We start from the raw sequence: 27,753 nt of genomic DNA, 5'->3' as shown, positions 1-27,753 counted from the left end.
AAGAGGACTTGAGTCCGATTCCAGGGCATGTCAGCATCCTGCAGTGTGGTTAGAGCGACTACACACACTTGACTCTGGAGGGGAGCTGAGTCAACCTGAACAACATAGCTAGGTTTTATCTCAGAAGAAAACAAAACACACAAACCAAACAACAACAACCATAAACAAAGGAGGGAAAAAACCCACACATTTTTGTTTCTTTTGAGTATCAAATTACAGGGGAAAATTGGGCTCAAAGCCTAGTGTGAATGAGTGTTACAGAATTATAAAACAATTAAAGGCTACTGTGAGGTAGAGACTGTAGGTGACACAATTAAAAACGGGAATGCGACACTTCAGCTAGTATCCAAAAAGAATGGCCAGGAACTAGCTGAGGGGAAAGATTGGACGGGCTGTTCCACGCGGAAAGGAACAGCGGTTTGTGTCTTAGACCCTTAGGGAGCATAAAGGATCGTTGGATTTGCTGGAGGAATTTTTACATTAATTTTGTTGAGTTTGTTTAGTTTTGGTTTATGTTTCTTCCTTCGGGTTAAAAAGTCTTTCCCTCCCTTCTACCAGACTGGATTCCAGAATGCTGCCAGCCTCAGGCTGCCGCCACCGTCAGAGCTCACTGGCTGGGACAGCTGCACCTTCTGCGTTGACATCTGGCATCATCCGGCTTCCTCGTGGTTGTCCTTTTTGCTTGCTTGTTTGCCTTTGGTTTTGGCCAATCTAAGTGGTGTAATTGATATCTCATTGTCGTTGTAACCTGGTTTTTCTGACGGTGAATACATCTGACTGCTCTTGCCCTATGTCTGTAGGCTTGGTGGTGGTGTGGGATCTAGAGCCCAGAGCGGGAGGGCCTGTGAGGCAAAGTTGGGAGGGTCTCAGGGGAGTTGCACGCTGGTGACCTGGGGCAGCTTAAAGGCAGCATCAATGGGAGCTGCAGGTGGGATCTAGGATCAGACTTTTAGCTGAGCTAACAGCGGGCAAAGGCGGAGAGATGAGCAGCAGAGAGCCTCTGCCGCCCACTTCTCCGCTCTGCGCGCTCCCGGCTCCGCGCTCCCCTCGGGTGAGCACGGAGCAGCGGGATGGAGGAGGAGGAGCTGGCTTGGGAGACCCACGGCTGTGAGTCGCCTGTACGGCGGGTGGACGCAGGCGGCAGGGGTTGAGTGGGGACCGAGGCCGGGTGGGGGGGACCCCTGCGTTCACAGAGAGCCGCCCAGGGAGAGGCTGGCCCATTTGCCTGGCGACATCGGTCTCCGGCTTCTCTTTGGCTCCCGGAGGAGCATCGCACAGGTGTAGGGCGCATTGGCTGCATGTCTGGGACTCAGGGTGTCCCAGACGCGGCAAATCCGGAGTGATAGCGATTTTGATAATAGCTTGCTTTGTGTGCCAGGCCTAGAGGCAGGGCAGGCCAGTCTTCTACCCTCGCGACCATGTGGGTAGGGCCTGTCAACTCCATTTTTCAGATGAGAAACCTGAGGGATAGGATGAGATCACGTGGCTGTATTGTGGTAGAAATGGGGAAACCAGGAATAGAGGTGCACGCAGTTCAGCTGGTAGATTGTTTTTTGTTGTTGTTGTTTTTGTTTTTGTTTGCTTGTTTGTTTTTGAGATAGGGCTTCTCTGTCTAGCCTTGGCTGTCCTGGACTCTGTGTAGACCAGGCTGGCCTCGAACTCACAGCGATCCGCCTTCCTCTGCCTCCCGAGTGCTAGGATTAAAGGAGTGTGCCACCACCACGCCGGGCTGATTGTTTAATATGCACAAGGCCTTGGATTCTATCCCAAGCATCATGTAAAACCAGCCATGGTGGCATACTCTGTAATCCTAGCACCGGGGAAATGAAGGAAGAAGGAGCAGGAATTCAATACCATCTTTCATCCTGGGCTGCACAGGGAGTCCAAGGCTGCCCGGCCTGCCTGGCCTATTTGCAACTCTATCAGCCGCTGCCGCTGCCACCCCTACCCCACCCCCACCACACCCCCACCACCAGCACTACCACACCCCCCACCCCTACCCTACCCACCCCCACCCCCCCATCCCCCCTACCCCCCACCACCACCTCTACTCCCTCCCACCAAAACCAAAAACCTGAAGACCCCAGTTCTCCCAGAACAAATCGGGGTCTAGATACTATATCGAAAAAGGAACCAAGATCTAGAAAAGGGGTGCTGTGGTCAACCCCAGCCCTGGATGAGATAAGGAACTTCAGAGCCTCTTTTGGAATGTACCCAGAGCCAGGACCCCTAGAAATGTGGCAAGCATGCATGTGGCCATCAGCACTCCTGAGAGAACTTCCGTACCCTCCCTGGCAGAGGAAGGAGGATGGAACCATCATCTCCTTCGAGAATTCTTAGTCCTGCTGCCCAGACTGAGCCTTGACCACTGAACCCGGAAGTGCTTTCTCAAATCCCTATTGTCCTGCCCCCTGGATTTGAAAATACTGAAACCAGCTGTTACCATCTGCCTGCATGAATGAGAAGTCTGCACTGGGCTCCCTTAAAGCTTAAGTATTGCCTTTACATTTTTTATTTTATTAAAAAATTTTTTTTGAACTTATTATTTAGACCAGGATGTAGATTTGCCTACCTCTGCCTCTGAGTGCTGGGATTAAAGGCATGTATCTTGCTTTGTTATTTGTGTGTGTATGTGTGTGTTGTGTTGTGCGTGTGTGTTGTGTGTGTGTGGTGTGGGTGTATGTGGGGTGTGTGTGTGTGTGTGTGTGTGTGTGTGTGTGTGTGTGTGTGTGTGGTGTGGGTGTATGTGTGGTGTGGGTGTGTGTGGTGTGTGTGTGGTGTGGGTGTATGTGGTGTGTGTGTGTGTGTGTGTGTGTGTGTGTGTGTGTGTGTGTGTGTGAAGCAGCCGGAAGAGGGCATCGGATCGCCTAGACTTACAACTTATAGGCAGTTACCAGCCACCAGATGTGGGTGCTGGGAACCAAACTCAGTCCCTCTGTGAGAGCAGCAACTACAGTTAAGCACTGAGCCATCGCTCCAGGTCATTCCCCCACCCCCACCTCTTTACAAGACAGAGTCTCATGTGGCCCACACTGGAGTTCAACTTGCTAAGTAGCTGATGCTGTCCTCGAACTCCTAATCCTCCTTCATCTAAGTGCTGGAATTATCCGTGTGTGCCACTACACCCAGCAAGATGCTCATTATTTCAGAGGGATCACAGGGTTCTGCTAGGGCCAAAGGATCCTTAAGGATTCTCCCAGCCAAAGGAGAGCAGTTAAATGCTGAGAATGTGAGATTCTGGAGAGAGAAACCAACACTGATAAAGCTCAGATGCCAGAGAGCCTGGTGTACATCGCAGAGGCTGAAAATGTGTGGGCGAAGAGCACGGAACAGATAAGGTTTTCATTGTAACTTTGTCACTCCGGTGCATGCTTTCCCTGCCAAAATGCTGGCCCCTGGATGCTCATGTGCAGAGGTCAGAGGTCAGCTTTCAGGAGTTGATTCTCTCCTTCCACCTCATCTTGGAGGCAGCGTCTCTCTTGCTGTTTCCGGCAAGCTGCGGTGCATACTCCAAATGAGCTGGCTGGCAAGGTCCTGGGCAAGTCTCCTGTTTCTGCCTCCTACTAACTGCCAGAGTTACCGGATGCACTCGGCTGCATCTGGCTCTTCACGTGGACTCTGGGAATCAAACTCACATCGTCAGGCTTGCATGGCAAGCACTTTCACTTATTTAGTATGTGTACATGCGCATGCACGCAGGCACTCACGGTATGCATGTGGTAGTCAGAGAACAACTTTCCTCCCACTATGTGGGTCTTGGGGCTTGAGTTCAGGCTGTGAGCTTTGCTGGCAAATGTCCTTGCCAACTGAGCCATCTCCCTATCCCTTCCCTCCCTGCCTCTTTTATCTGTAGGTGTGTGTGTGTGTGTGTGTGTGTGTGTGTGTGTGTGTGTGTGTCTGTCTGTCTGTCTGTCTGTCTGTCTGTCTGTGTGTCTGTGTGTGAATATGTGCATGGGTGGGTCCCTGCAGAGGCCAGAAGGGAGTGTGGATCCTCTGAAGCTGCAGTGATGGGCAGACGTGAGCTGTCTCATATGGGAACTGAACTCAGGTCCTCTGAAGAAGCTGTAAGTGCTCTTAACTGTTGGCCCATCTTTCAAAGTACATTTTTACTTATTTATTTTGTGTCTGTGTAGTATGCTTGTACCAGGGTGCCCATATGGATGTCAGAGGGCAACTTGCAGAAGAAAATTTCCTCCTTCTACCATGTAGGTCTAAGGTACCAAACTCAAGTTGTCAGGCTTGGCAGCAAGTTTCTTACCCTCTGACCCATCTTGCCAGTCTTTTTTTTTTTTTTTTAAATTGGGTTCTAGGGATCTGAACCCAATTGCTCAGGTGCTCACACTTGCAATGCAAGCTCTTAACCTAAGCCATCTCCCTGCGTCCTTAAGGTGCTTTGAGGAGCGAGAAAGATTACAGAGAAGGGAGCTTTCCAGCTAGGCAACGCAGAATGGGCTGCAGATGTGAGGGCGAAAGGGTTAGAATTAAGGGGCAAGGAAAGAAGAGGTGGAAAAAGAAGGAATAGGAAGATCTAAAAAAAAAGGGAGAGCCACCTCTGGCCCTCCTCGGGGCAGCACACTAAACCTTCTCTGCCGTCTACACTGGGTTGAGATTTAGCAAGGATGGTCACCAGTGGGAATGAATTCCAACCATCGCCAAGTGCGTCCCGAAGAGTGTGGGGTCCCTTCATCTCACCCCAAATCCCCTTTCTCCCCAGTGCTTCCCCTGGAGAGAGAGCTCCATGAGGCCTCTCGCACGAATCAAGTGGGAAGGATGAAGAAACTGTTTGAGAAGAGGGTTGACATCAGGGCTCGAAACCATGTGAGTTCTGCGCGGTGCTGCCACCCTGTGGGATGAGTCACTCTGCCAGAGGAGATGGCGGTTGTGTGCACTGACTTGGTGGGGGTGGGGGTGGGTGGGGCTGTGGGGATGGGGGACGCAGTCCATGCTCTGCCTCTGTTACCTGAACTAGCCTAAGGGTCAGGATTCCAAGCCAGGCTTTGGCAATTCCAGGGCTCAGACTTTGAATCTGTGTGGCCGATCTGGAGGACACACCTACGAGACAAAGGTGGAGCGCTGCAGAGGGCAGGATTCTGGGGACCATAAGGCACCAGACTCCAGACTCTGGGGAATGTGTGTGAGGCAGCAGTGCAGGTCAGCTCTCTTAACACTCGCTGTCCCCACTGTGTGTGAAAAGAGGGGCAGGCCAATTCTGGTAGACTAACAGTCAGGCGGGGACACATTAGGGTCTGTGGCTTTGCTGGGGAAGAGGACAGAGGAAGAAACATGACTTCTAAGTGTACACTGAAGACGGGCCCAGATCCATGCAGGGCAGTCCCTCTCTGACAGAGAACTTCTGGATGATAAATTAGGGCTTGATTAGCAGGCGCTGGATGCAAGGTCGTTGATGGCAGCGGAGGATGTGCTGTCTGGGGTCACATGACAAGGGTGCATATGACTTCAGTCTTCATGGCTGGCTTGGGAGGTGCAGGGATAGTAACAAGAATTCTGAGTGTGTCTGCTACGTTCTAGTGTCAGAGTGTTTGTCCACCAGCTTCTTGGCGGCTGCCATTCAGCCCTGGAGAGATGTGGCAAGTAGGAAGTCCTGGCCCTGTTTGTAGTTCAAGGCAGGCGCAGTGAGGCAGAGGCAGGTCAGTTAGGTCGGGCAGCATGTGGCTGGTGACTGAAGCTTTAGTCTTAGCTCCTGGGCAAGTAAGTACCTCAGGAAAGCATGGCCTTGTAGGATGACAGTGCTTTGTCTGTTTGCCCATCCATCATCCATCATCGATCTGTCCATCCATCCATCCATCCATCCATCCATCCAGTTATCCATCTATTCACTAGATATACTTACACACATTGGTGTCTTCATTCATTCATTATTAAGTGTATTCACTCATCCACATTGGCTTATTCATTCACTCACTAAGAATTTATTAAGGGCATACCTTATGCTAGGTGCCAGGAATGGAGCAGAACCCATGACAGCTGTGGTTTCTGCATGTATGGAGTCTGGTGGGGTAGCAAAGACAACAAGCCAACCATCTCGCTCCGACTGTGATAAGCTGTCCTATAAGCACAGGGAAGAGTCCAAGGGCTTTGTCCGACCTGGAGGTATCCCAGAAAACTCCCATGGAGTGAAGTGAAGGGCAGTGGTTCAGGTAGCGGGAAGAGCGTACCAGAAGCCCTGAGGGAGGAAGAGCTGGCCTCCAGAGGTTACACAGAAAAGCAGTGTTTCCACTTGCTGCCTCTTGTAAGCTGAGGTGGTAGAGAAGCGGACTCTCCACAGAGTGAGGCTGGTGGCCCAGCCTGCTCAGATGCACTGAGGGCCAGAAGCCAGGATGACCCTCCAGGGTGGTGGAGAGTGAGCCAGACAGCCAGGCCCTTTCAGCTCATTGCGAGGGAAGAATCAGACACTTTTCCCCTTGGGGACTTTGAGAGCAGTCTTAGGTCACATGTGGCTTCCCAGTAGGAAGAAAGGTTTGGAGCTGGGAACCATCTGGCCCCTCTGAGAAGCAGGGATGGGCTGGGAAGTGCCAGGCCACACAGGCTCTTGTAGGCCCAGGCCCAGGCCCTGGCTCAGGTTTTTGCCCCAAGAGCAGTGGGAAGCTGTACAGAGTCTCAGGCAGGGACAGAGCCACCCAGCTGGTCACCAGAGCCACCAACAGCCCTTCCTTCCTGCAGGCCAGCTGTCTTGGTAGGGAGGGTGCTGGGGGCAGGCCAGACATCTGGGCGTAGTGACAAGTTCCCTCTCCTCCTGGCAGGTGGGCAGAGTGGCGCTGCACTGGGCTGCAGGTGCTGGGCACGATCAGGCTGTGCGGCTGCTCCTGGAACACGGGGCTGCTGTGGACGACGTGGACTCGGTAGGGAGGTGTGTGTGTGTGTGTGTGTGTGTGTGTGTGTGTGTGTGTGTGTCTGTCTGTCTGTCTGTCTACCTTCCTGTCTCAGGCAAGGACATCCTAGATTGTCTGACCTGTCTGTGAGCAGTTGTCCTTGGTGAGACTGCCAGTAACGTGCAGATGCTTAGGTACAGGCTGGGCCCAAGTGTCACTGTTTTTTTTTTTTACTATCAATGGCCTTTCAGCTCTGGGAACTTTTTCAGTCCTTCACAATACTATGTGACAAAGGAGATTAGTAAAGCCATAGAACAAATAAAAACTCATGTGGATCAATAGTGACCTGTTTAGTAAAGCGTCCAAGCAGAGGGTCTCCTGTGAGAGGCCATGGGGCTCTGCCCTGGTTGGCACCCGAATAGGCAGCTTGCTAAGAAACTGTGTCCTGGAGCAGATGGGGCAGATGGGTAGGTGAAGACAGAGTCTGCAGGATTGCCTCTTCGGGTTTAGAAGGGCTGAATCTGGCAGTGACATTTCTTTTTTCTTTTCTTTTCTTTCTTTTTGTTTGTTTGTTTTTTTGTTTTTTGATACAGGGTTTCAGGGTTTCTCTGTGTAGCCTTGGCTGTCCTGGACTCCTCTGTAGACCAGGCTGAGAGATCCGCCTGCCTCTGCCTCCTGAGTGCTGGGATTAAAGGCGTGCACTACCACGCCTGGCTTTGGCAGTGACATTTCATAGACATATACTTAAGAATGGAAACTCGGGTCTGGACAAGTGGCTCAGCTGAGGAGAGACTGTCTAGCATGCATGAGCTCCTGGGTTTCATACCCAGCACTGGGGGGAGGGGAGAAAGAGAGAAAAAAGAAAAAAGAGAGAGAGAGAATGTTTCAGGGGGCCTGAATTGGCTTCAAACTTGTGGATGACCTTGAACTTCTGTTCCTTCTGCCCCCCCCCACCTCCCTGAATGCTCTAGAATTCGGGGAAGACAGGTGTGCAGCGCTATGCCCAGTTTATGCCATGCCCTGTTTATGAGGTGCTAGGGATTGCAACCAGGACCTCACGCACATAGGGTAAGCACTTTACCAACTAAGCTACACCTAGGCCCCCAAACTCAATGTAAACCAAGTAACTAGTAAAAAAACCACCACTGGGCATCGTGGCGTGCATGCCTTTAGCCCCTACATTTAGGAGACAGAGGCAGACAATCACTGCTGAGTTTGAAGCTAGCCTGGTCTACATAGTGAGCTCCAGACCATCCAGGGCTGTATAGTGGGGCCCTGTCTCAAAATAAGCAAACAAACAGAAGGCGAGTGAGATGACTTAGTGGGTAAAGGTTTGTACTATGCAAGCCTGGTAACCTCAGTGCAACCATGTGATCCTTGGGAGGGAAGGGCGCAGTGCAGAGCTCTCGCTCCCTTGCATACTTGTGCTCCACTGCCTGCGTGTGTAGTAAGTATAAGCTGGGCGTGGTCTCGCACACCTTTGATTCCAGCATTTGAGAGGTGCAGACAGGAGGGTCAGGAGCTCAAAGCCATCCTTAGCCTCGTAGCTTGAGGCTAACCTGAGCTACAAAGCGAACCTACCTCAAAAGCAAAACAAACAAAACAAAAAGTTCCAAACACACCCAAGGGTGTCCCCTCCAAACATCTTATTTTGAATGGCCCTGCTTGGTAATGAGAGCAGATGGCACCTGCTTTAGTTTTCATCCAGCAAAAGTGAGTTTCCAATACTGTATCAGCTTCTATTTTAATGACAGCAAAACCGGGCCTGCAGGAATGGCCCAGTGGTGTAGAGCACTTTTTGGTTTCACAGAGGACCCAGGTCCGATTCCTAGAACCCACAAGGTGGTCAGAATCATCCATAACTTCAGTTCCAGGGGACCTGATGCCTTCGTTTGGCCTCCTAGGGCAACAGGCACACGTGCAGTGTGCTTACACATATACGGGCAAACCATCATACATATAAAACAAAAGAAATACATCTTAAAAAAAAAAAAAAGCAAAGCTTTCTGGTTTTTAAGTGCCTAAAGCTTGGGGCTCTCTGAACTGACCTGCACTGAGATGAACAGCCTGGCCACGTGACCGCAGCCAGACCTGTGCCTCCTCCCTTTCTCCTCCCTTCCCCTGTGTCCTCTCCCCCAGTTTGGGATGAACGCCCTTCTCCTGTCTGCCTGGTTCGGCCACTTGCAGATTGTGCAGATCCTGGTCAATGCTGGGGCCAAGGTGCAGTGTGAGAGCAAGGTAAGGCCTCAAAAGGCAGCCGCGCCACAGCTGCAGCCGCAGCCCCTCTGTTTTCCCACTTTTCCCCTCCCTTTACTGCCTGCTTCTGCCTGTGGCAGCTTGCCTGGCCCTCTGGAACCTGGCAGAGACCCCTCCCCCACCCCCACCCCCTCCCCCACCCCTGGCCCCCCCCCACCCCCCCACCCCCCCCCCCACCCCAGCTGAGCCCTTCCTAGGCTGGAGAAAGGACAGGAGTTGTGTCCTTTCTCATCTGGCTCTTCTACCCCTCCCTGCTCTGGGCTAGAAATTCTTCAGCTGTCTGGCCTGCTGGTTTCCGTACTTACAGATGGGGATCTGCCCAACATCCTGCGGTGCAGTTAGGAAGATGAGCAAAGGCCACCTGCCAGCCTCTGCCCTCCTCATCCTCAGGGTGGCCGGATGGCAGGACCTTGGGTGGATTACTTTATCACCAAAGCTCATCTCCTATTTGGAAATGGAGATGTAATTACCCACATCAAAGTGATGGGAGAAGCAAGAGGAGTAATGGTTGTAACGTTCCAGGCGGAGTGGGTGCTGGAGCCTTAGGAACCTGGTCTCACTCAGTACTTGGTATGTGGGTGACTTAAGGGAGCAGGGTCCCACAAAGATGTCTGCATCTTATCTCAGACCTGTGAACTCCCAGAATCTAATGTGACAAAAGGGATTTTGCAAATGAGGTTATAGACCTTAAAGTTGGAAGTGCTTTTTGTTTTGTTTTGTTTGTTGGGTTTTGTTTGTTTGTTCATTTTTTTGTTTTGTTTTGTTTTGTTTTGTTTTGTTTTTTCGAGACAGGATTTCTCTGTGTAGCCTTATCTGTCCTGGACTCCTTTTGTAGACCAGGCTGGTCTCAAACTCACAGCAATCCACCTGCCTCTGCCTCCCGAGTGCTGGGATTAAAGGTGTGCGCCACCACAGCCCAGCTTTGTTTATTTGTTGGTTTTTAAGTTATCCACATGGGACCCTTGTGACCACAGGGGTTCATACAGGGGAAGAGAGAGAGGCAGAGATGATGAAGGAAGCTGAGTCTAGAAGTTCAGTTCCCAGCACCCGCATGGCTGTTCACAACCGTTTGTAACTTCAATAGCTGTAACCTCACCTCCTCTCCAAGCCGCTAGAAGAAATGTGCCCTTGCGCATCCATTTTAGGCATCCTTTAATTTGAAAATTGTAGTGTGTGTGTGTGTGTGTGTGTACAGCTTTTAGAAGTTGGTTCTGTTCTCCTACTGGGTGGTACCCGGGATCAAACTCAGCCCCTCAGGCTTGGCTGCGCGTGACCATACCCGCTGAGCTGTCTTTCCAGGCCCAGATGTGCATGAGAATACATTTGTCTGGACATGGTAACACATACCTGTACTCCCAAGACTCTGGAGATAGAGACACAGGAAGTAGATGTTCTAAGCCAGTTTGGGCTACATATTGAGGCCCTATCTTAAAAAACAAGTCAAATTAAGCAAAGAAGGTAGCGCATAAGATGGGAGTTTTGGCACCAGATGTACAAAGTTGAGGACACGACCACTCCAAGGTATAGTTGAGACAGGCCAAGAGGACCAAGAAAGAGCCAAGGGACCAAAAGCACACACTGAAATGACAGGGTTTTTTACACAGAACTCAGGGGCTGGGGGAAGGGAAACCTATGAGCTGGAGAAATTTAGGGGAGCGGGTGGGTGAGAGGAGCTGAGAGGAGCCAGGATGCCAGGATGGACTCTGTAGCAGCTGCTTGGCGGTGCTGAGGGAACCGGGAGGCTGGAGTGCGCTTTGGTATGCTAATAGGCAGCGCAGTTGCTGTTTGTTTCAAGTGTCCTTTGGACCTGACAGGTAGATGTTGTTTGTACAGTCAAAAGCCCGCATATTTGATTTAAACATTTCATATGTAGTTTATTGTATTATCTTTAAGTAAATGTTATTCTGGGATGGGGTTCATAGGCTTTACCAAATGCTAGAAAGGGACTACAGAGGCTGGGAACCTGGCTCAGTGGTAGAGCACGTGCCTAGTACACGTGAGACCCTAGGTTCAGTACCCACTCCACAAAGGGGGCGGGCTATGGCAGACACGGTAGGGGGCTTGGGGCATTGAGGACACAGCTCAGTGGTACAGACCTTACCTAAGAGGGCTTGCTTATGCCACCGTTAGGAGCTGTCTTTTTTTTTTTTCTTTTAAAAATATTTTATTTAATTTTAACTTATGTGCATTGGTGTGAGGGTGTCAGATCTTGGTGTTACCAACAGTTGTAAGCTGCCATGTGGGCGCTGGGAATTGAACCCGGGTCCTTTGGAAGAGCAGGCAGTGCTCTTAACCACTGAGCCATCTCTCCAGCCCGTTAGGAGCTCTCTTAGTCACAGTTCCCATTGCTGTGCTAGAGCCCATGACAAAGAGCAACTTGGGAAGGGAAAGGGTTTGTTTCAGCTTACAACTTTCAGATCACACTCCGTCACGGAGAGAAGTCAGGGTGGGAACTCACACAGGTCAGAGGAGGAGCTGATGCAGAGGCCATGGAAGGATGCTGCTTACTGCCTTGCTGCCAGTGGCTTGCTCAGCCTGCTTTCTTATAGAACCCAGCACCACTAGCCCAGAGATGGCACTGCTCCCATGGGCTGGAAACACCCCACCACCACCACCACCACCACCACCACCACCACCACCACCACCACCACACACACATATTAGTCAAGAAAATTCCCGACAGATTTACTTACAGGCAATTTGGATGGAGGCATTATCTCAACAGAGGCTCCTTCTTCCCAGATATGTTAAGGTTTGTGTCAACTTGGCCAAGAACAAAACAAAACAACCCAACTAGGACAGGAATTTAGCAATGGCAGGAGTAAGACAGCTCTCAGCAGAGATGCTGCTGTGCTAAGGGCGGAGGGCGCGCAGCATCTGAGCCTGAGTGCAGGACCCTCGGAGGGCACCTGGAAAAGACATCCAGATGCAAACTTGGGCTCTTCCTGCCTAGGGCTCAATAGTCCTGGGGAATTTGGTAGCTGTCTTGATAGATTTGCCATAAAGAGACTGCTGTGAATGGACCTCAATGGTGTGTGTGTGTGTGTGTGTGTGTGTGTGTGTGTGTGTGTGTGTTGTATGTGGTCATATGGAGAGTACTGAATAGTAGACCTCATTTTAGGCCATCTTGCTTTACTACCCTGGTCTTGGCAACATAACAGTATAAACTTTAACGGCTAGTTTAATTGAACTTTAGTTAAAATAAATAGGACTTATTCTTTTTCTCTCTTTCCTCCCTCCACCCTTTCCTGCCCTCCCCTGATGTCTTTCGGTTGTTTAGATAGGGACTTACTCTGTTCTGTAGCTCAGGCTCACCTGTACCTGGCTCACTATGTACCCAGGGTGGCATCGAGGCAGTCCCCCTGCTTCAGCCTCTTACGTGGATTATTGGTGTCAGTCACTGTACCTGGGGTTCTTTTCTTCCTTCAGTTTGAGGCAGGGTCTCGCTGCATGTTCTTGAACTTGTTATCCGCCCGTCTTGGCCTCCTCAGTGCTTTACTGATATTGTTCACAGCTCCATGGCTGATTGGACCATCCCTCCCTCTGGTTTTGCCCAGGCTAACCCATGAGGTGGGCTTGGGCTAGCTGGACTATAGGGTGTCTGGAGCCTCCCTAGGGAGGGTTGGGTATCTGGGATAATGTCTCCAGTTTCTCCAGTGGCTTGTGAGAGGCCTGGACTTCCTATGTGGCTTCCTTGGGCAACAAAATAGTAAGAAAGTGTTGGGGTTGTAGCTAAGTTGGTAAAGTACTTTCTTAGTGTACACAAGACCCTGGGCTTGATCCCCAGGACTAAGTAAGTTGAGCACAGTGGTCACTTTCGTGGTAGACACAGAAGGATAACAAGTTCAAGGTCATTTTTGGCTGTGCAGCAAATCCGAGGCTATCCTAGGCTGTTTATTGCAAGAGATGTCTTGCTGTATTGCCCAGGTTAGCCCTTAGCTCCTGGGCTTTGTGGTCCTCCCCACTCAGCCTCTTGAGAAGCTAGGAGGACTACAGGCATGTGCCGGACCTGGCTTTTTTCTAAAGCGTGGGTTAATTTCTCGCTGGTGAGCTTTTTAGGGTGTTTTGTATTTTGTATACATTTCCAGCTAAATTTCAAGCAACCATTTCCCTCCAGCACTTCAGCTCAGCATTAACGAGAGCTTACAAATAGTGAAAGCCGCAGACCTAAAATTTAGACTCCCTGAGATCTGGCAGCTGTGAAGATGTAGACCAGAATTCTGCCGGTTCTTGGGGTGCGCCAATGGACGGTGGGAACTGAAAAGCAGTGTTCCGAGGGGCTGAGGAGAGGGCTCGGTGGTTAAGAGCACCCCTCTTGAGAGGGCTCGGTGGTTAAGAGCACCCCTCTTGCTGAGGACCCAAGGTCAGCATAACTACCTGGAGCTTCAGGTCCCGGGGGAGCTGACGCCTCTTCTGGCCTTTGAGGGAAGGAGGGAGGGAGAAAGGGAGGAGGAGGGTACACACTCTCAGACACATTAAAAAAATCTTTGTTTTATAGGTATGGATGTTTTGCCTGCATGAGCATGTGTGTATCATGTGTATGCCTGTTGGATCCCCTGGAACTGGGGACGCGTGGCTGGGAACCACCATGTGGGTGCTGGGAACCTGGGTCCTCTGCAAGAGCAAAGAGTGCTCTTAACTGCTGAGCCATCTCTCCAGCTCTAAAAAAAAAATTTTTTTTTAAAAAAAGATAAACAGTGCTCCAGGGACTCCAATCTTAGTGCAGGCAGGGCTGGAAGTTCTGGGTCATTAGTCCTCTGCAAGGCTCCCACTCTCCCCTCCCCAACCTGAGACAGGGTGTCTCCGTGTAGCCTTGGCTGTCCTGTACTCACTTTGTAGACCAGGCTGGCCTCGAACTCACAGTGATCTACCCACCTCTGTCTGCCTCCGGAGTGCTGGGATTAAAGGTGTGCACCACCAGGTCTGGCTGCAAGCCTCCCTCTTTAGATATCACTCAAGAGGCCTCTCCCTTTCTGCCTCCCCCTCCTTCTCAAAGGCCTCTTGCCTCCACATCCTGCATAGCACATCTGGCCTTTGTTCTCCCTGGGGGGTTAGGAAGCCAGTCTTAGTGACCTTACACTGAGCACTCAGTCACTGGCTTCATTTTTTTGTTCATTTTGGGGTGTGCATGTGTATGTGCGCACGGGTGTACATGTGCCTGCATGAGCTCATGTGCACCACGTGTGTTTAGGTACCCTAAAAGGCCAGAGGACATCAGATCCCTTGGAACTGGAGTTACAAGTAGGTATAAGCCATTTGATGTGGATGCTAGGAATTGAACCCAGGTCCTCCAGAAGAGCAGCCTGCTCTGAACTGCTGAGCCACCTTTATAGCCCTGTTTCAGGTTTCCTCATCTATAGCTGTATGAAGAATAACCAAGCCGAGCGTGATGGCACACGCATTTAATCCCAGCACTCGGGAGGCAGTGGCAGACAGATTGCTGTGAGTTTAAGGCCAGCCTGGTCTACAAAGTGAGTCCAGGACAGCCAAGGCTACACAAGGAAACCCTGTCTCCAAAAGCAAAACAAGCAAACAAACAAAAATTTCTAAATGGGAGTTGTGGTGTACACCTTAAAAAAAAAAAGATTTATTTATTTATTATGTATACAGTGTTCTGCCTGCATGTGTGCCTGCACACCAGAAGAGGGCACCAGATCTCATTATAGAGAAGGTTGTGAGCCACCATGTGGTTGCTGGGAATTGAACTCAGGACCTTTGGAAGAACAGACAGTGCTCTTAACCTCTGAGCCACCTCTCCTGCCAGTGGCACATGCCTTTAATCCCACAGTCAATAGTCAAGCTGGGCGTGATGGCGCATGCCTTTAATCCAGCACTAGGAAGGCAGAGGCAGAGGCAGGGGGGTGTCTATGAGTTGGAGGCCAGCTTGGTCTACAGAGCGAATTCCAGGCCAGCTAGAGACACACAAATACTTTCCTTGTGTCCTGACTTGCGCTGGCCCAGAACCAGAGTTGATGAGTGTGCACCCAGACTTGTGGCTTCTGGCATCCTGATTGCTGGCTGCCTCACTGGGTCATGTCTGGGCTGTGTTCACCATTGATAGCATTGTTGCCATGGGGACAGGTAACGTATGAGAAGGTCCTCCCTTCACAGACTCCAGCCCCCCCCACCTTGGGCTTGTTTCCAGGAGGGCCTGACCTTACTGCACTGTGCGGCTCAGAAAGGCCACGTGCCTGTGCTGGCGTTTGTCATGGAAGACCTAGAGGATGTGGCCTTGGACCGCGCAGACAAGGTAAGATCCATACAAAGCTATTGGACTCTCCCATTGGCTGGGACTTCGATGGGCGTGGCCTATTAATTGGAAAACTACTGGATGTATCTTATTGGCTCAGGCTCAGCTTGGGGTGCTTCACACCTGGAGTGCATTCTTTGATCAGCTATAAAAACTGAATTCTACCTTGAGTGTCGCTGGAGGGGACATGAAGGGTGCACGGAGGAGGCAGGGTGTATGTTTGTGTGTGTGTGTGTGTGTGTGTGTGTGTGTGCGTGTGCGCGCGTGCTGGCAGTGTGAGGAGGCTCACTGTCCCTCACCTTCCATCCAGCTGGGAAGAACAGCATTTCACAGAGCAGCTGAGCACGGACAGCTGGATGCTTTGGACTTCCTCGTGGGCTCTGGCTGTGACCACAGTGTCAAAGACAAGGTACTGAGAGGCACTAAAACCCCTGCCCAGGCTGCAGCATCCCTGCGCCTTCTTGGTCCTGCCACCTACTTATTTTTCTTTTTCAGATTTTTTAAATGTGTATGAATGTTTTTTCCTTATGTATGCTGTGTGCATGCCTGGTGTCATCAGAGGTCAGAAGAGAGTGCCAGATGGTTGTGAGGCACCATGGAGATGCTGGGAATTGAACCCAGGTACTCTGGAAAGCAACAAATACTCTTTTTGTTTGTTTGTTTGTTTTTTGTTTTTGTTTTTTGAGACAGAGTTTCTCTGTGTAGCGTTGGCTGTCCTGGACTCACTTTGTAGACCAGGCTGGCCTCGAACTCACAGCGATCCACCTGCCTCTGCCTCCCGAGTGCTGGGATTAAAGGCGTGCGCCACCACGCCCGGCTTTCTTTTTCTCTTTCTCTCCCCACTTCTCTTACTTTTTGAGGCAGTCTAATATAGTCCAGGCTGGCTTCAAGCTCAGTACGTATCTGAAAGTGACCTGGAACGCATCCTCCTGCCCCCATCTCCCAAGCACTGGGTTTATAGGTAGCACTGTCATGCCTGGTTTATAAGGTCTTGGGATTGAACCAAGAGCTTCGTGCATGCTAGGCAATCACTATACCAACTGAGCTACGTGCCCAGACCTTCTTCTATATTTAAAGTAACACACCTACCTTGAATCGTTAGAAGCAAGAGAGTGGGCTGGAGAGATGGCTCAGAGGTTAAGAGCACTGTCTGCTCTTCCAGAGGTCCTGAGTTCAATTCCCAACAACCGCATGGTGACTCACAGCCATCTATAATGTGATCTGGTGCCCTCTGCTGGCCTGCGAGTGTATATGCAGACAGAGTACTATATACATGATAATAAATAAATAATAAATTTTTAAAAAATCTGGCACTTGAACAAAACCTTTAAGTTAAGCAAATTATTAAAATAAAAAAAAAAGCAAGAGTGCGTGGAGGACTTGGGTTGAGAATGCCCCTGGTTGTGGCTTTCGGCAGTGCACAGAAGTGACGATTGTCAGACTTGCTCTGTAACCGTGGACATGTCACTCTGGGTTTTAACTTCTGTGCCTGTAAAATAAGGGGGGGGGGGTTGTGTGACATACTGAAATGTGGGGACCCTGTGTCTGCGAGCCCTTCAAGCAGTCTTCTTCCTTCAGGAGGGGAACACAGCCCTGCACCTGGCCGCCAGCCAGGGCCACGTGCTGGTGCTACAGAGACTTGTGGACATTGGGCTAGACGTGGAGGAGCAGAACACGGTGAGTCACCAGCTGGGGACACACACACACACACACACACACACAGATGAGATGCTCGCTGGCTCTCTGAGGAGCCCCCAGCCTGTGTGTGGTGACGTGCAACTTTGCCTTGGTAGAGGCCTGGAGCAGGAAGCTGAGGGCATGTCCTCACACTGACACCTACCAAGAGGAGGTGAGCAGAAGCCCAGGGACCTGGCTGAGCAGGGAGCCAGCCAGGCTGGACTGTCAAAACATGAGACGTGGCTGCCGTCGAGATTGTCAGGGCTGGCTTTCTGACATAGGAGGGTGAGGTGGTGGCTTAAAGGGCAAGAAGAACATGGACAGAGGTGTTGATTGAGGGTCACCATGATGTGCGACCGTCAGTGCTGGCCCGAGAGCCACAGGTAACAGAGATGCTTGTCCTCGCTAGTAGGTAGTGGAGAGCTCACGGGGTCAGGGCACAGACTTGGCTTTGCCTTCCAGTCCCCGCGCCTTTCCCCGTGTGTTTCAGGAGGGTCTGACTGCTTTGCACGCAGCTGCAGAAGGGTTCCACGCCGACTGTGTGAGGCTTCTCATCAGTGCCGGGAGCTACGTGAATGCCCTCACCCAGGTAGCCAGCGCTCCTAGCCTGATGGCTTCCCTAGGCACGTCAAGTCAGGAACAGCTGCTTCCTAAATATTCTGTGACTAGTGGCTTTAAGGCAGTGGTCTTGGGTTTGGTCTCAGCTTCTCCATGGCTTAGCTATGTGGCCTAGGGCAAGTCATTGTAGGAAAGTGAGCTCTTTGCAAAGTTACCAGGCCTGGACAAGTCACTAATTCCTCCTGCCATGAGACCTGAGTGGAATATGCACCTCAAGGTGCCCTGTCACCACCCATCTTGAGCAATCCTTGGAATGTTGCCCCGAGTCCTGTTTCTTTCCAGAAAAAGCTGAGCTGCCTTCACTACGCAGCCCTCGGCGGCTCTGAGGATGTGTCTCGGGCACTTATCAAGGCAGGAGGGTGCACCAACGTGGCTGACAAGGTAAGTGTTGGGCCTGGATTGAAGGGATCCACCATGCACTCTCCCATAACTGCATTGACTAAGCACAGGAGGAAGAATGAGGCATTTCCAGTCCCTTAGGGTTGGGGTGGGGCAGGGGCTAGAGGACCGTGGCAACACTTCATGTTCTGATGTTTTGTCAGGAGCAGGGTTGAAATTTTACTGACCCAGCGCCCCCTCGTGTGTGTATGCGTGTGTGTGTGTGTGTGTGTGTGTGTGTGTGTGTGTGTGTATGTGCGTGTGTGTGCACATGAATGTGTGTGTGTGTATGCGTGTGTGTGTGTGTGTGTGTGTGTGTGTGTGTCACTCTCTTCCTTACACTTGAGCCTGCAGGGTCCTTCTGGCTTTGCTTCCCCAGCACTGGGATTTATAGGCGGGCACTGCCGCACACCAGGGGCGCTCGGGATCTGAACTCAGGACCTCACACTTGCACAGCAAAGACTTTACTAACGGAGCCATCTCCCCATCCCAGCTGTCAACTCTTTTCCTTTGAGAATTCATTAGAGACAGTGTAGTCCTGTGATCGAGACAGAATTTGTTAGCAGAAAACCCAGGTACTCTTTCTTACCTTGGGAGTCTTCCCAGTTTTGCTTAGTAAATCTATGTTTGCTGTGGGGCAGAGGGATGGGTACAGTCAGAGAGAAATGGGAGAGAGTGCGAGCCTGGCCTTCAGCCCTGACACACCTACCACTAAGCCTGCTTTCTTTATATATGTATATACACATATATATATGAATTGTTATCATTATGTAAATAAGGAGACACATATTTAAAACTCTATACCTCTCTCTGTTTTTCTCTGTGTGTGTCTGTGTTCACATGTGGAGGTCAGAGGACAACATGTGGGACTCAGTTCTCTCCTTCCACCATGTGGTTCCAGGGATCAAACATGGGTCTTCAAGCTTGGCAGCAAGCACCCTTACCTCCTGAGCCATTCCGCTGGCCCAAGAGCTATGTATTTTAAAATATAGTTTAGATGTATTTAATGTATTTAAAATAGATAGAAATTTGAAAATAAAAAGGTCCTTTCTCTTTCCTTCCTTCCTTCCTTCCTTCCTTCCTTCCTTTCTTCCTTCCTTCCTTCCTTCCTTTCTTTTGAAACAGTCTTGCTATGTGGCCCTGGCTGGCCTGGTATTCATTATGTAGCTGGAAAACGTACAATTTTTGTTTGTTTGTTTGTTTTTGTTTTTAAAGACAGGGTTTCTTCGTGTGGCCTTGGCTGTCCTGGAACTTTCTCTGTAGACCAGGTTGGTCTTAAACTGGAAGATCCGCCTTCCTCTGCGTCCATGAGTGCTGGGACTAAAGGACAGGGTCTCACTATGTAGACCAGGCTGGCCTCGTACTCACAGAAATCCTCCTGCCTCCCTCCCAAGTCAACCGGGTTCACCACCACACCTGAAACAGTACGTTTCTTTGTTCCCTCCCAGATTTTCCCTATAGTTAGGAGGTACCACTGTGCCTCCTACTAGAAGATTCTAAGCTAAGGCAGTTTCTTGAGAAAGGGGATACTTGCAGCTTTTGCCCATCAAGACACCAGAATTCTGACTCCAGCCTAGAACCTCCGCCCAGCCTAGAGGTCAGGTGTTGTACACAGCTCATCCTATTACCCTTGATTAGTGACAGCTGTTGCCTGGTGACCAGCTACACTTTTCTTTTAAAAACTCATATATTTATTGCCTGATAGTGGTGGCTCACACCTTTAAATCCAGCACTCGGAAGGCAGAGGCATGTGGATCTTTGTGAGTTAGAGGCCAGCCTGGTCTACAAAGAGTCCAGGACAGCCAAGACCTACACAGAGAAACACTGTCTTGAAAAACAGAAAAACAAAAGCAAAACAAAACAAAGACATTTGTGGGTTGTCCTGGGTGTTATGTTCTATAACCTTTATATGTCCAATATATAAGTATATATTTCTATAGTAAGTATAGATCTATAGCCTCCATTTTACTGGCTAGGTACTACTCCATAGAATGTATCACCTAGAGAGGCGGGGGCTGGGGCATGTGTTCACTTTGTTATCAGTCAGGAGGCCACAGGCGGCTGTTGGGACCGGTGCTCCCCGCCCCTGAACAAGGACTTAAATGAGTGTTAGACTTGGCTAAGTTCTCTTTTATGTGCACGACAGGCTCTCTTCCTTCCTTCCTTCCTTCCTTCCTTCCTTCCTTCCTTCCTTCCTCCCTTCTTCTCTCTCTCTCTCTCTCTCTCTCTCTCTCTCTCTCTCTCCCTCCTTTCTTTCTTCCTTCATCCCATACATCACTGCTGTCAGACACCTCCCCAGGTACCCGCCAGCTTGTGTTGTGAACACTGTGCTGCCGCTTGTAAGATGCAGACACTCGCAAGGACACAAACCTTCCTGTGTGGTGTTTAGACCTGTGTGGAGTTAGTGAGACAGAGAATCTAAAGGTGATGTTTCTAAAAGGGTCTTTAGCAATCGTCACTTGTCAGATGAGGAGGAACAAGGAAGGCGGACCAGAGCAGGGGGGAAAAAATGGCGTGTCCAAGGTCATACCATATACACATACCCAAGGCTGGCATATCAGGGACCCTCCTTACTGGTCAGTGTTTAGCCTCCAGTTCCAGCCACTGTGGCTGGGCCAGACTCAGGTCACCTATATTATTTGAGAGACTACAATGGCCAAATTAACCCCATCCCTCCAATCTGCAGTCTGGGGTTGGGGGGCAAGTGATTGATCTGTGCATCTCTCCCGTAGCAGGGCACCACTCCTATACACCTTGCTGTGAAGTACAACTTCCCTGGCCTGGTCCAGCTCCTCATAGATGCCCACAGTGATCTGGATGCCACAGACATTGTGAGTAACTGCAGAATCCATTCAGAGCCAGGGGTCTCCCAGTCTGGCCTAAGTCGAGAAATTAAATTTTTTCTTTTTTTTTTTTAAGCTTTCCAAGGTTGTTTAGTGTGTGTGTGTGTGTGTGTGTGTGTGTGTGTGTGTGTGTGTGTGTTGATTGTGAGTGTCTGCGTGAGTATATGCTACCTGTGTGCAGGTGCCTTGGGGAGCCAGAAGAGCATCAGATCCCCTGGAGCTGGAGTTACAGGCAGATGTGCATCATCTGATGTGGGTGCTGGAAATTCAAGTAGGATTTTCTGCAAGAACAGTGCTTACTCTAAACCACAGAGCCATCTCTCCAGTTCCTATTTTATTTTATTTTTTGAGACAAGGTCTCTGTGTAGGTCCTGGCTGTCCTGGAACCTACTATGTAGACCAGGCTGGCCTCGAACTCACAGAGATCCGCCTGCCTCTGCCTCCCGACTGCTGGGGTTGAAGGCATGCGCCACCACACCTGGCTTTCTGCATGCTTTACCTTCCCTCTCCTCTTCTCTCCAGAGGCAGCAGACTCCCCTCCATCTTGCTGCTGAGCATGCCTGGCAGGGTGTAGCAGAGATGCTCCTTGTTGCTGGAGCCGACTTAAACCTGAGAGACAAGGTGCGTGCCTGCTCTAAGCAGCCTGTCTTTCAAGCTTTCATGGCTTCCTCTATGTCATACACTGCTACCAATGCCAGTAATATCAATATATTAATATTATATAACATAATATATTGTTAGTACATAATAATAAATATAATAATAATTATTATATAAGCAAGTATAATAATACAAACCACCACCACCACCATCATCACCCCACATCTGTACCATGCAGCTCAGAAAACCTTTCTGTTTTCCGGCATAGACCACTAGAAGCACTTCCTTTGGGCAGGGGTTTTGTCGTAAATCTAGAGGCAGCCCTGCACCGCCCTGTAGAAACGGCAGCTTCCCTCTGCCTCTTCTTTACAGCAAGGAAAAACACCCCTGGCAGTGGCCGCCCGTAGCAACCACGTCGGCCTGGTGGACATGATCATAAAAGCGGATCGTTTCTACAGATGGGAGAAGGTACCACCTCCGTTGATCTCTCCTGCTAGAAAGCCTTGGCTGGGCGTGGAGCTAGCTTTGAGTCCTAGCTTCAACCAATGCTGGGGCCCCCATCTCTAGGTGGGTGGTCATCTTTGCCTTGGGTACCACCAAGATTATGAGAACCTGGATGGGCAAGCAAGCACCCAGCCATCCTGAGGCAAGGCAGACTTGGGTCTGTGTTGGTGGATCCTGGCCAAGGAATGAATTGGTTTGAGTAAATAAACTTCATGGGTGGTTAAGAAATGGTGTGAGAACAGAGAGGTCTCTGGCCAGAGGCTTCCTGGAGGAGGTGGCACAGTAGTACTCTTTGTTTTTGGTTTTTGTTTTTGTTTTTTAAGGCAAGGTTTCTCTGTGTATCCTTGGCTGGTCTAGACTCACTTTGTAGACCAGGCTGGCCTCGAACTCACAGCGATCCGCCTGCTGGTGTGAGTTGGGATCCAGTGGTCAAGGCAAGACACAATCAGGCAGGGTGGCGCACAGGAAGCTACAGGCCCATGCTGACTCGGGTTCCTAGGCTCTGCATCGCCTGTATCTAAGATCATGAAGCAGAGCTTACAAGGAGGCCCCAGATGGCTCCTGCACTTTTGGGATCTGCCCCACAGGACCACCTTTTGTGCAGGAACGCCAGCAACCCGTCTAGGAAGAACTTGACCTTTAAGCAAGACCATCGGCTGGAAACACAGCAGCTCCGCTCCGTGCTTTGGCGACTGGCCTCCCAGTATCTGAGGCCCGACGAGTGGAAGAAACTGGCCTATTCCTGGGAGTTCACGGAGGCTCATGTCTGTGCCATTGAGCAACAGTGGACAGGTGCTGCCTTCCCCTGCCCTACTCCAGGGCAGCCAGTGGGTCTGTGTTCTGTGGGCTGGGGAAAGAAGCCTGTGCAACCCACAGCCCAGCCCCACTCTACTTGCAAGCACTCCTGGCTTCTGGCACAAGCTATGCAACCCTATTCTTGTGACTTTGGATTTTGCAGAATCAATTGGAACCTATTGCAACTGTTCATACACTCGGCTAACACCATTCCCCATGTGGGGAAAAGAGAGGCAACTGCTGCCGCTCTTACTTAATACCAGCTTAGACATGCTGGCCCTGGTACAAAGGCATGAAAAAGAAACAGAAATAAATCACATTGTGCTGGGGTGATGAGGGTAAGAGCACTCCATGTGCACATGTGAGGCCCTGGGTTCAGATCAGTAGCACTCATGTGAAAGCTGGGCCTGGCTCTGTGCACCTGTAACCTCAGCGCTGGGAGTGGGGGATGGTCAGAGAGAGAAGCATCACTAGGGTTTGTCAGGCAGCCAGTCTAGCCCCAAACAGCAAGCTTCAGCTGCGGTAAGACCCTGTGTCAAGGAAGGAAAGGTGAGAGTGACAGAGCAGGGCACTCGATGACTCCCTTTGGATTCACCGTGCAAGGGCACAGGTGCACACACCATATGCACACACACACACACACACACACACACACACACACACACATACACATATACATCACCCATTCATATACCATAAACAGGGAGAGACAGACAGAGACACAGAGACAGAGACAGATGGGTGGGGTGGGGCAGAACATAAATATTGGAAGGGGAAAAAAGCAATCCTTCATTTAAAATACATAAGGAAGTCCAGAAGACACATGAAAAAACACAGAAAATTGATAACTGAATGAAATGGCTAAATACAGGATAAAATATACAAATGCTATGTCTTGTCAATAGATAGGCCAGAAGTAGACAGAACTTTTAGAGATTTCTAATGAGTAATTAAGGCTGAGAATTAATGAGAATTAAGGCTAGGGCAAAACCATATTCAACTGCTTCTCACTAGGCTGTTTTTCATTTGTATATTAGACCTAACATGTGCCTACAGCCTGGACTGTGACCACTTAGAGATGAAGCATACAACTGGGTATCTTAGTACCTTGAAGACATATGCCATTTTTTTTCCGAGACAGGGTTTTTCTGTGTAGCTTTGGCTGTCCTAGACTCACTTTGTAGGCCAGGCTGGCCTCGAACTCACAGTGATCCACTTGCTTCTGTCTCCCGAGTGCTGGGATTAAAGACGAGCGCCACCACTGCCCAGCTCATACACCATATTTTAAGAGTAACATAGGTAGGCAGATGCCTCAGAGAAAACCGGAGGCTGTGGAAGTTCTGTGGCCTGAGACACCAGTCGCCAGGCCACCCTATCTGAGAAGCTGGTACCCTAACCCTAACCTCCAGCTCAGGCCATCTGCAGCCTAGAGAGGGGCTGGGTGCATTTATGGTGCAGTAGAGGGCAGCATACACGTGGTCTGGGAAGACAAGGTGGCCTCTCCTCTCCTCATCTGCAGGAACCAGGAGCTACCAGGAGCACGGTCACCGGATGCTGCTCATCTGGCTGCATGGTGTGGCCACAGCTGGGAAGAACCCAAGCAAAGCTCTGTTCGAGGGCCTTGTAGCCATTGGCAGGAGAGACCTGGCTGGTAAGTGAGGCCTGGACGTCAGGCGTAGGCCCTCCAAGGGGGAGCTCAGTCAGACCAGAGCCCCATGTGGCTGGCCCTGGCCAAACTAAGGCCTCCAGCCCATCAGTGTCTTTGAGTAATAGTGTCAGTGAACCCTGTGCCCTTCACAGCCACCAAAGTCACCAGTGACGCTGTAATCCTTACCTTCCCTACTGTCTCTGCCTTCTAGTTTGGAGTTAGGCTGAGACAGCCTTGGGGACTTCTTTTTCACAAAGGCTTACACATTGAGTTGAGCTTTCTGAAGTTAGTGTGAGGCACTTAAACACAACCTCTCCCAAAAGCCGAATTTGGGGTTCCCATAGTGACTTGGGGCTTTCAGACTAGCAGGATCAAAGGTTGTGGAATTAATCCCTCATTAAAGGCAAAGTGGCTGATGAGAAAGCGGTGGAAGTGTCCATCAGCATGGGCAGCATGGGGCAGCTTTGGGGTGGGCTACCTTAGCTAGGAGGTGACAGGGAAAATAGTTCTTGCATGGTGGCCGTCCTACAACTAACTCCTCCAGGCCAAATGAGAAAGTGCAGTCATTTCTGGGAGAGGGGATTAAGGACTGGCTTCCCCCACCCCTAAGAACTTTTTTTTGACATGGTCTCATGTAGCCCAGGCTAGCCTCACACTCAATTTGTAGCTCAGGATGACTTTTAACTTGTGAGCCTCCTGCCTCACAAGTGCTGGGATTAGAGGTGAAAGACAGACAACATACTCCATTTTGTATGTTGATGGAGGGAGATTTCAGGACTTGGTGTATGCTGGGCAAACACTCTACCAACTGAGCACATCTTTAGCCTCATTTCTCAAAATGCTATTTAAATAACAACAACAAAACATCCTGGTTTTAACTCCAGCACAGAGGCAGAGGCAGGAGACTCATCACCAGTTTGAGACTAGCCTGGTCTAACATGGCAAGTTTTAGGCCAGCCACGGCTATGTAGTGAGACCCTGTCTCAAAATAAATAATCCACGTTTAATGCTTAGAAAAAAATTAAGTGGGGCTGGGCATGGTGGTACACACCTTTAATCCTAGCCAGTACTTAGGAGGCAGAGGCAGGTGGATCGCTGTGAGTTCGAGGCCAGCCTGGTCTAAAAAGCAAGTCCAGGACAGCCAAGGCTACACAGAGAAACCCTGTCTCAAACAAAACAAAACAAAAAAACAAAAACAAAAAAAAGGGCTTTAGCCAATGTGAAGACAGATGGACTGGTGTGACACATCTACCTACACACTATTTACAGATGACCAGTATCCTATGCTGTTTTTACAAATAAACGAGAGGCAAGATCTGTGTGTAAGTGTGTGTGTGTGTGTGTGTGTGTGTGTGTGTGTGTGTGTGTGTGAGAGAGAGAGAGAGAGAGAGAGAGAGAGAGAGAGAGAGAGTTGGAGAGATCGCTTGGTGGTTAAGACCACTTGCTGGCCAGGTGTGGTGGTGCAGGCCTGTAAACCCAGCACTCGGGGAAGCAGAAGCAGGTCGATCTCTGTGAAGCCAACAAAAGCGAGTCCAGGACAGCCAGGTCCACACAGAGAAACCATGTCTTTAAAATAAAAAATTTTTAAAAAAGCAGGCAGAAGACCTGAGTTCTGTTTTCAGCACTCAGTCATCATTCCCTGTGATCTGGCACCTTCTAATATATATACAAACACACAAGCAAGATACTCATATACATATAAAATAAAATAAATATCTAAAAAAAATTAAGGATATTTGGGGAAAATTAATGGGAAAAACTAGAAACAGAAATAGAAACAACAACAACAACAAAAATATTTGGGGAGCCAATGTGGTAACACACACTTTTAATCCCAGCACTGAGAGGCAGAGGCAAGTGAATCTCTGTGAGTTTGAGGCCGGGTTGGTTTGTACAACAAGTTCCAATCCAGTCAAGACTACATAATAAGGCCCTATCTCAAAAAAGCAAAAGGCCTCCCAAACAACAATAAAAACCAAAACTGTCAACATCTAATTTTATTACTTATGTAAGTACCTGAGGCCAAAATAATGCAAGTAATTTTTACAAACTTAAATTTTTTTCTTTTTGGTTTTTCGAGACAGGGTTTCTGTTGTGACTCTGGTTGTCCTGGACTCACTTTATAGACCAGGCTGTCCTTGAACTCACAGAGATCCACCTGCCTCTGCTTCCGAAGTGTTGGGATTAAAGCAGAAGCCTTTTCTATGGGACTTCACAGGGGCCTGGGCTCCTTTGGGAGCCTGAGCTGGAGCTGTGGCCTCTGCCTTGGTAGCTTTGAATCTGATTCCCAAGCTTGAGGTGAGGGATGAAAGCAAGCCAGCTGAGTTGGCAGCTGGGGCTCTTTGGCATCTTGGGCCTAATGGCCTTAAGCTTCACAAGGGCTTTAATGGCCTCTGCACGTGCACTCTCTGCCGTGGCGTTGTTTGCCTGCATCTTCTTCAGGCCTTTCTTGTTGTGCTTCTTGGCAAAGCGCATATTCCTCAGGAACTTGGGGTCAACCCCCGGAAGAGATTCGCATCTTTGTGACCGGGGTTTTTTGATGCCATTTCTGTGCCATTTGTGGGACTGGTTGTGTGTCATGTGGTTCTTGGACTTGGCCGTGTCTGCACGGTAACCCTCAGCTCCCGCAGCACCTGGGACCAGAAGAGGTGTCTGTCTTCTCCTTCTTCCTCCCCACTTTCTTACTTATTTATTTTCGAGACAAGGTTTCTCTTTGTAGCCCTGGCTGTCCTGGACTTGCTTTGTAGACCAGGCTGGCCTCGAACTCACAGAAATCTGCTTGCTTCTGCCTTAAAAGTGCTGAGATTAAAGGTGTGCACCACCACAACCGGCAACTGGTGTCTGTCTTAGCACAAAGACTCACAGGAGATTAGGACACAAACCAACCCTGCGAGGAAGGGCTATGCAGCTCTGGGTAACAGGAGTCTTGTGTTCTACAGAAAGCACCAGAAAGATGGCAAATGGCGAGCCCTCGGCCCCCAGGAGGTGTATAGCCATGTGAGCAGTGGGAACATCTCGGGACCGCCTGCACACAAGAGGATGTCCGTGAGCCCTTCAGAGCAGTCCCTGCACGCACACCCAGCTGCACCTACTGAACCATAGAGCCCAGAATGAAACACTAGTACTTTTCAGGGGATGGACCATGGGACTAGTCTAGGTTTTCTGGGTCATCCTGTGCCCGAAGTGTAACCCTTTGCAACTCTCAGCTTACTTTGTTGTGTTTGTGAGGGTGCATATGTGTGCAGTGCACCGCAGGCATGTGGAGGCCAGAGGACTTTTGGCAGAGTATTCCTCCTCAGACACTGACCAGCTCATGTTTTGTTTTGTTTTGAACCTGTCTCTCTCTCTCTCTCT

The 27,753-nt window shown here is 50.0% G+C and overlaps 1 protein-coding gene across 5 annotated transcripts; it reads left to right on the top strand.

Moving 5' to 3' along the window:
• The first annotated feature begins 1,031 nt into the window (after positions 1-1,031).
• On the top strand, positions 1,032-27,743 carry ANKDD1A (ankyrin repeat and death domain containing 1A). Of its 5 annotated transcripts, none has more exons than XM_084782120.1 (15): positions 1,032-1,107; positions 4,715-4,818; positions 6,762-6,860; positions 8,970-9,068; positions 15,232-15,336; positions 15,647-15,745; positions 16,915-17,013; positions 17,504-17,602; positions 17,914-18,012; positions 20,745-20,840; positions 21,375-21,473; positions 21,825-21,920; positions 22,544-22,748; positions 24,271-24,402; positions 27,339-27,743. In XM_084782120.1, the coding sequence occupies exons 1-15, from the start codon at positions 1,071-1,073 to the stop codon at positions 27,398-27,400; spliced, it is 1,530 nt and encodes a 509-aa protein (XP_084638246.1). In that variant the 5' UTR covers positions 1,032-1,070; the 3' UTR covers positions 27,401-27,743. The 5 variants fall into 5 exon arrangements, with proteins under 5 accessions (XP_084638246.1, XP_084638245.1, XP_084638249.1 ...); XM_084782119.1 differs by having other exon boundaries at positions 20,742-20,840; XM_084782121.1 differs by lacking the exon at positions 1,032-1,107 and adding an exon at positions 2,381-2,493 and having other exon boundaries at positions 20,742-20,840.
• The last annotated feature ends 10 nt before the right edge of the window (positions 27,744-27,753 follow it).

The sequence above is a fragment of the Acomys minous genome (assembly GCF_964271855.1).
Source record: "Acomys minous genome assembly, chromosome: 5".
NCBI classification, from domain to species: domain Eukaryota; kingdom Metazoa; phylum Chordata; class Mammalia; order Rodentia; family Muridae; genus Acomys; species Acomys minous.
Note: the sequence above shows the minus strand (reverse complement) of the source record. Positions and strands in the feature narration are given on the sequence as shown.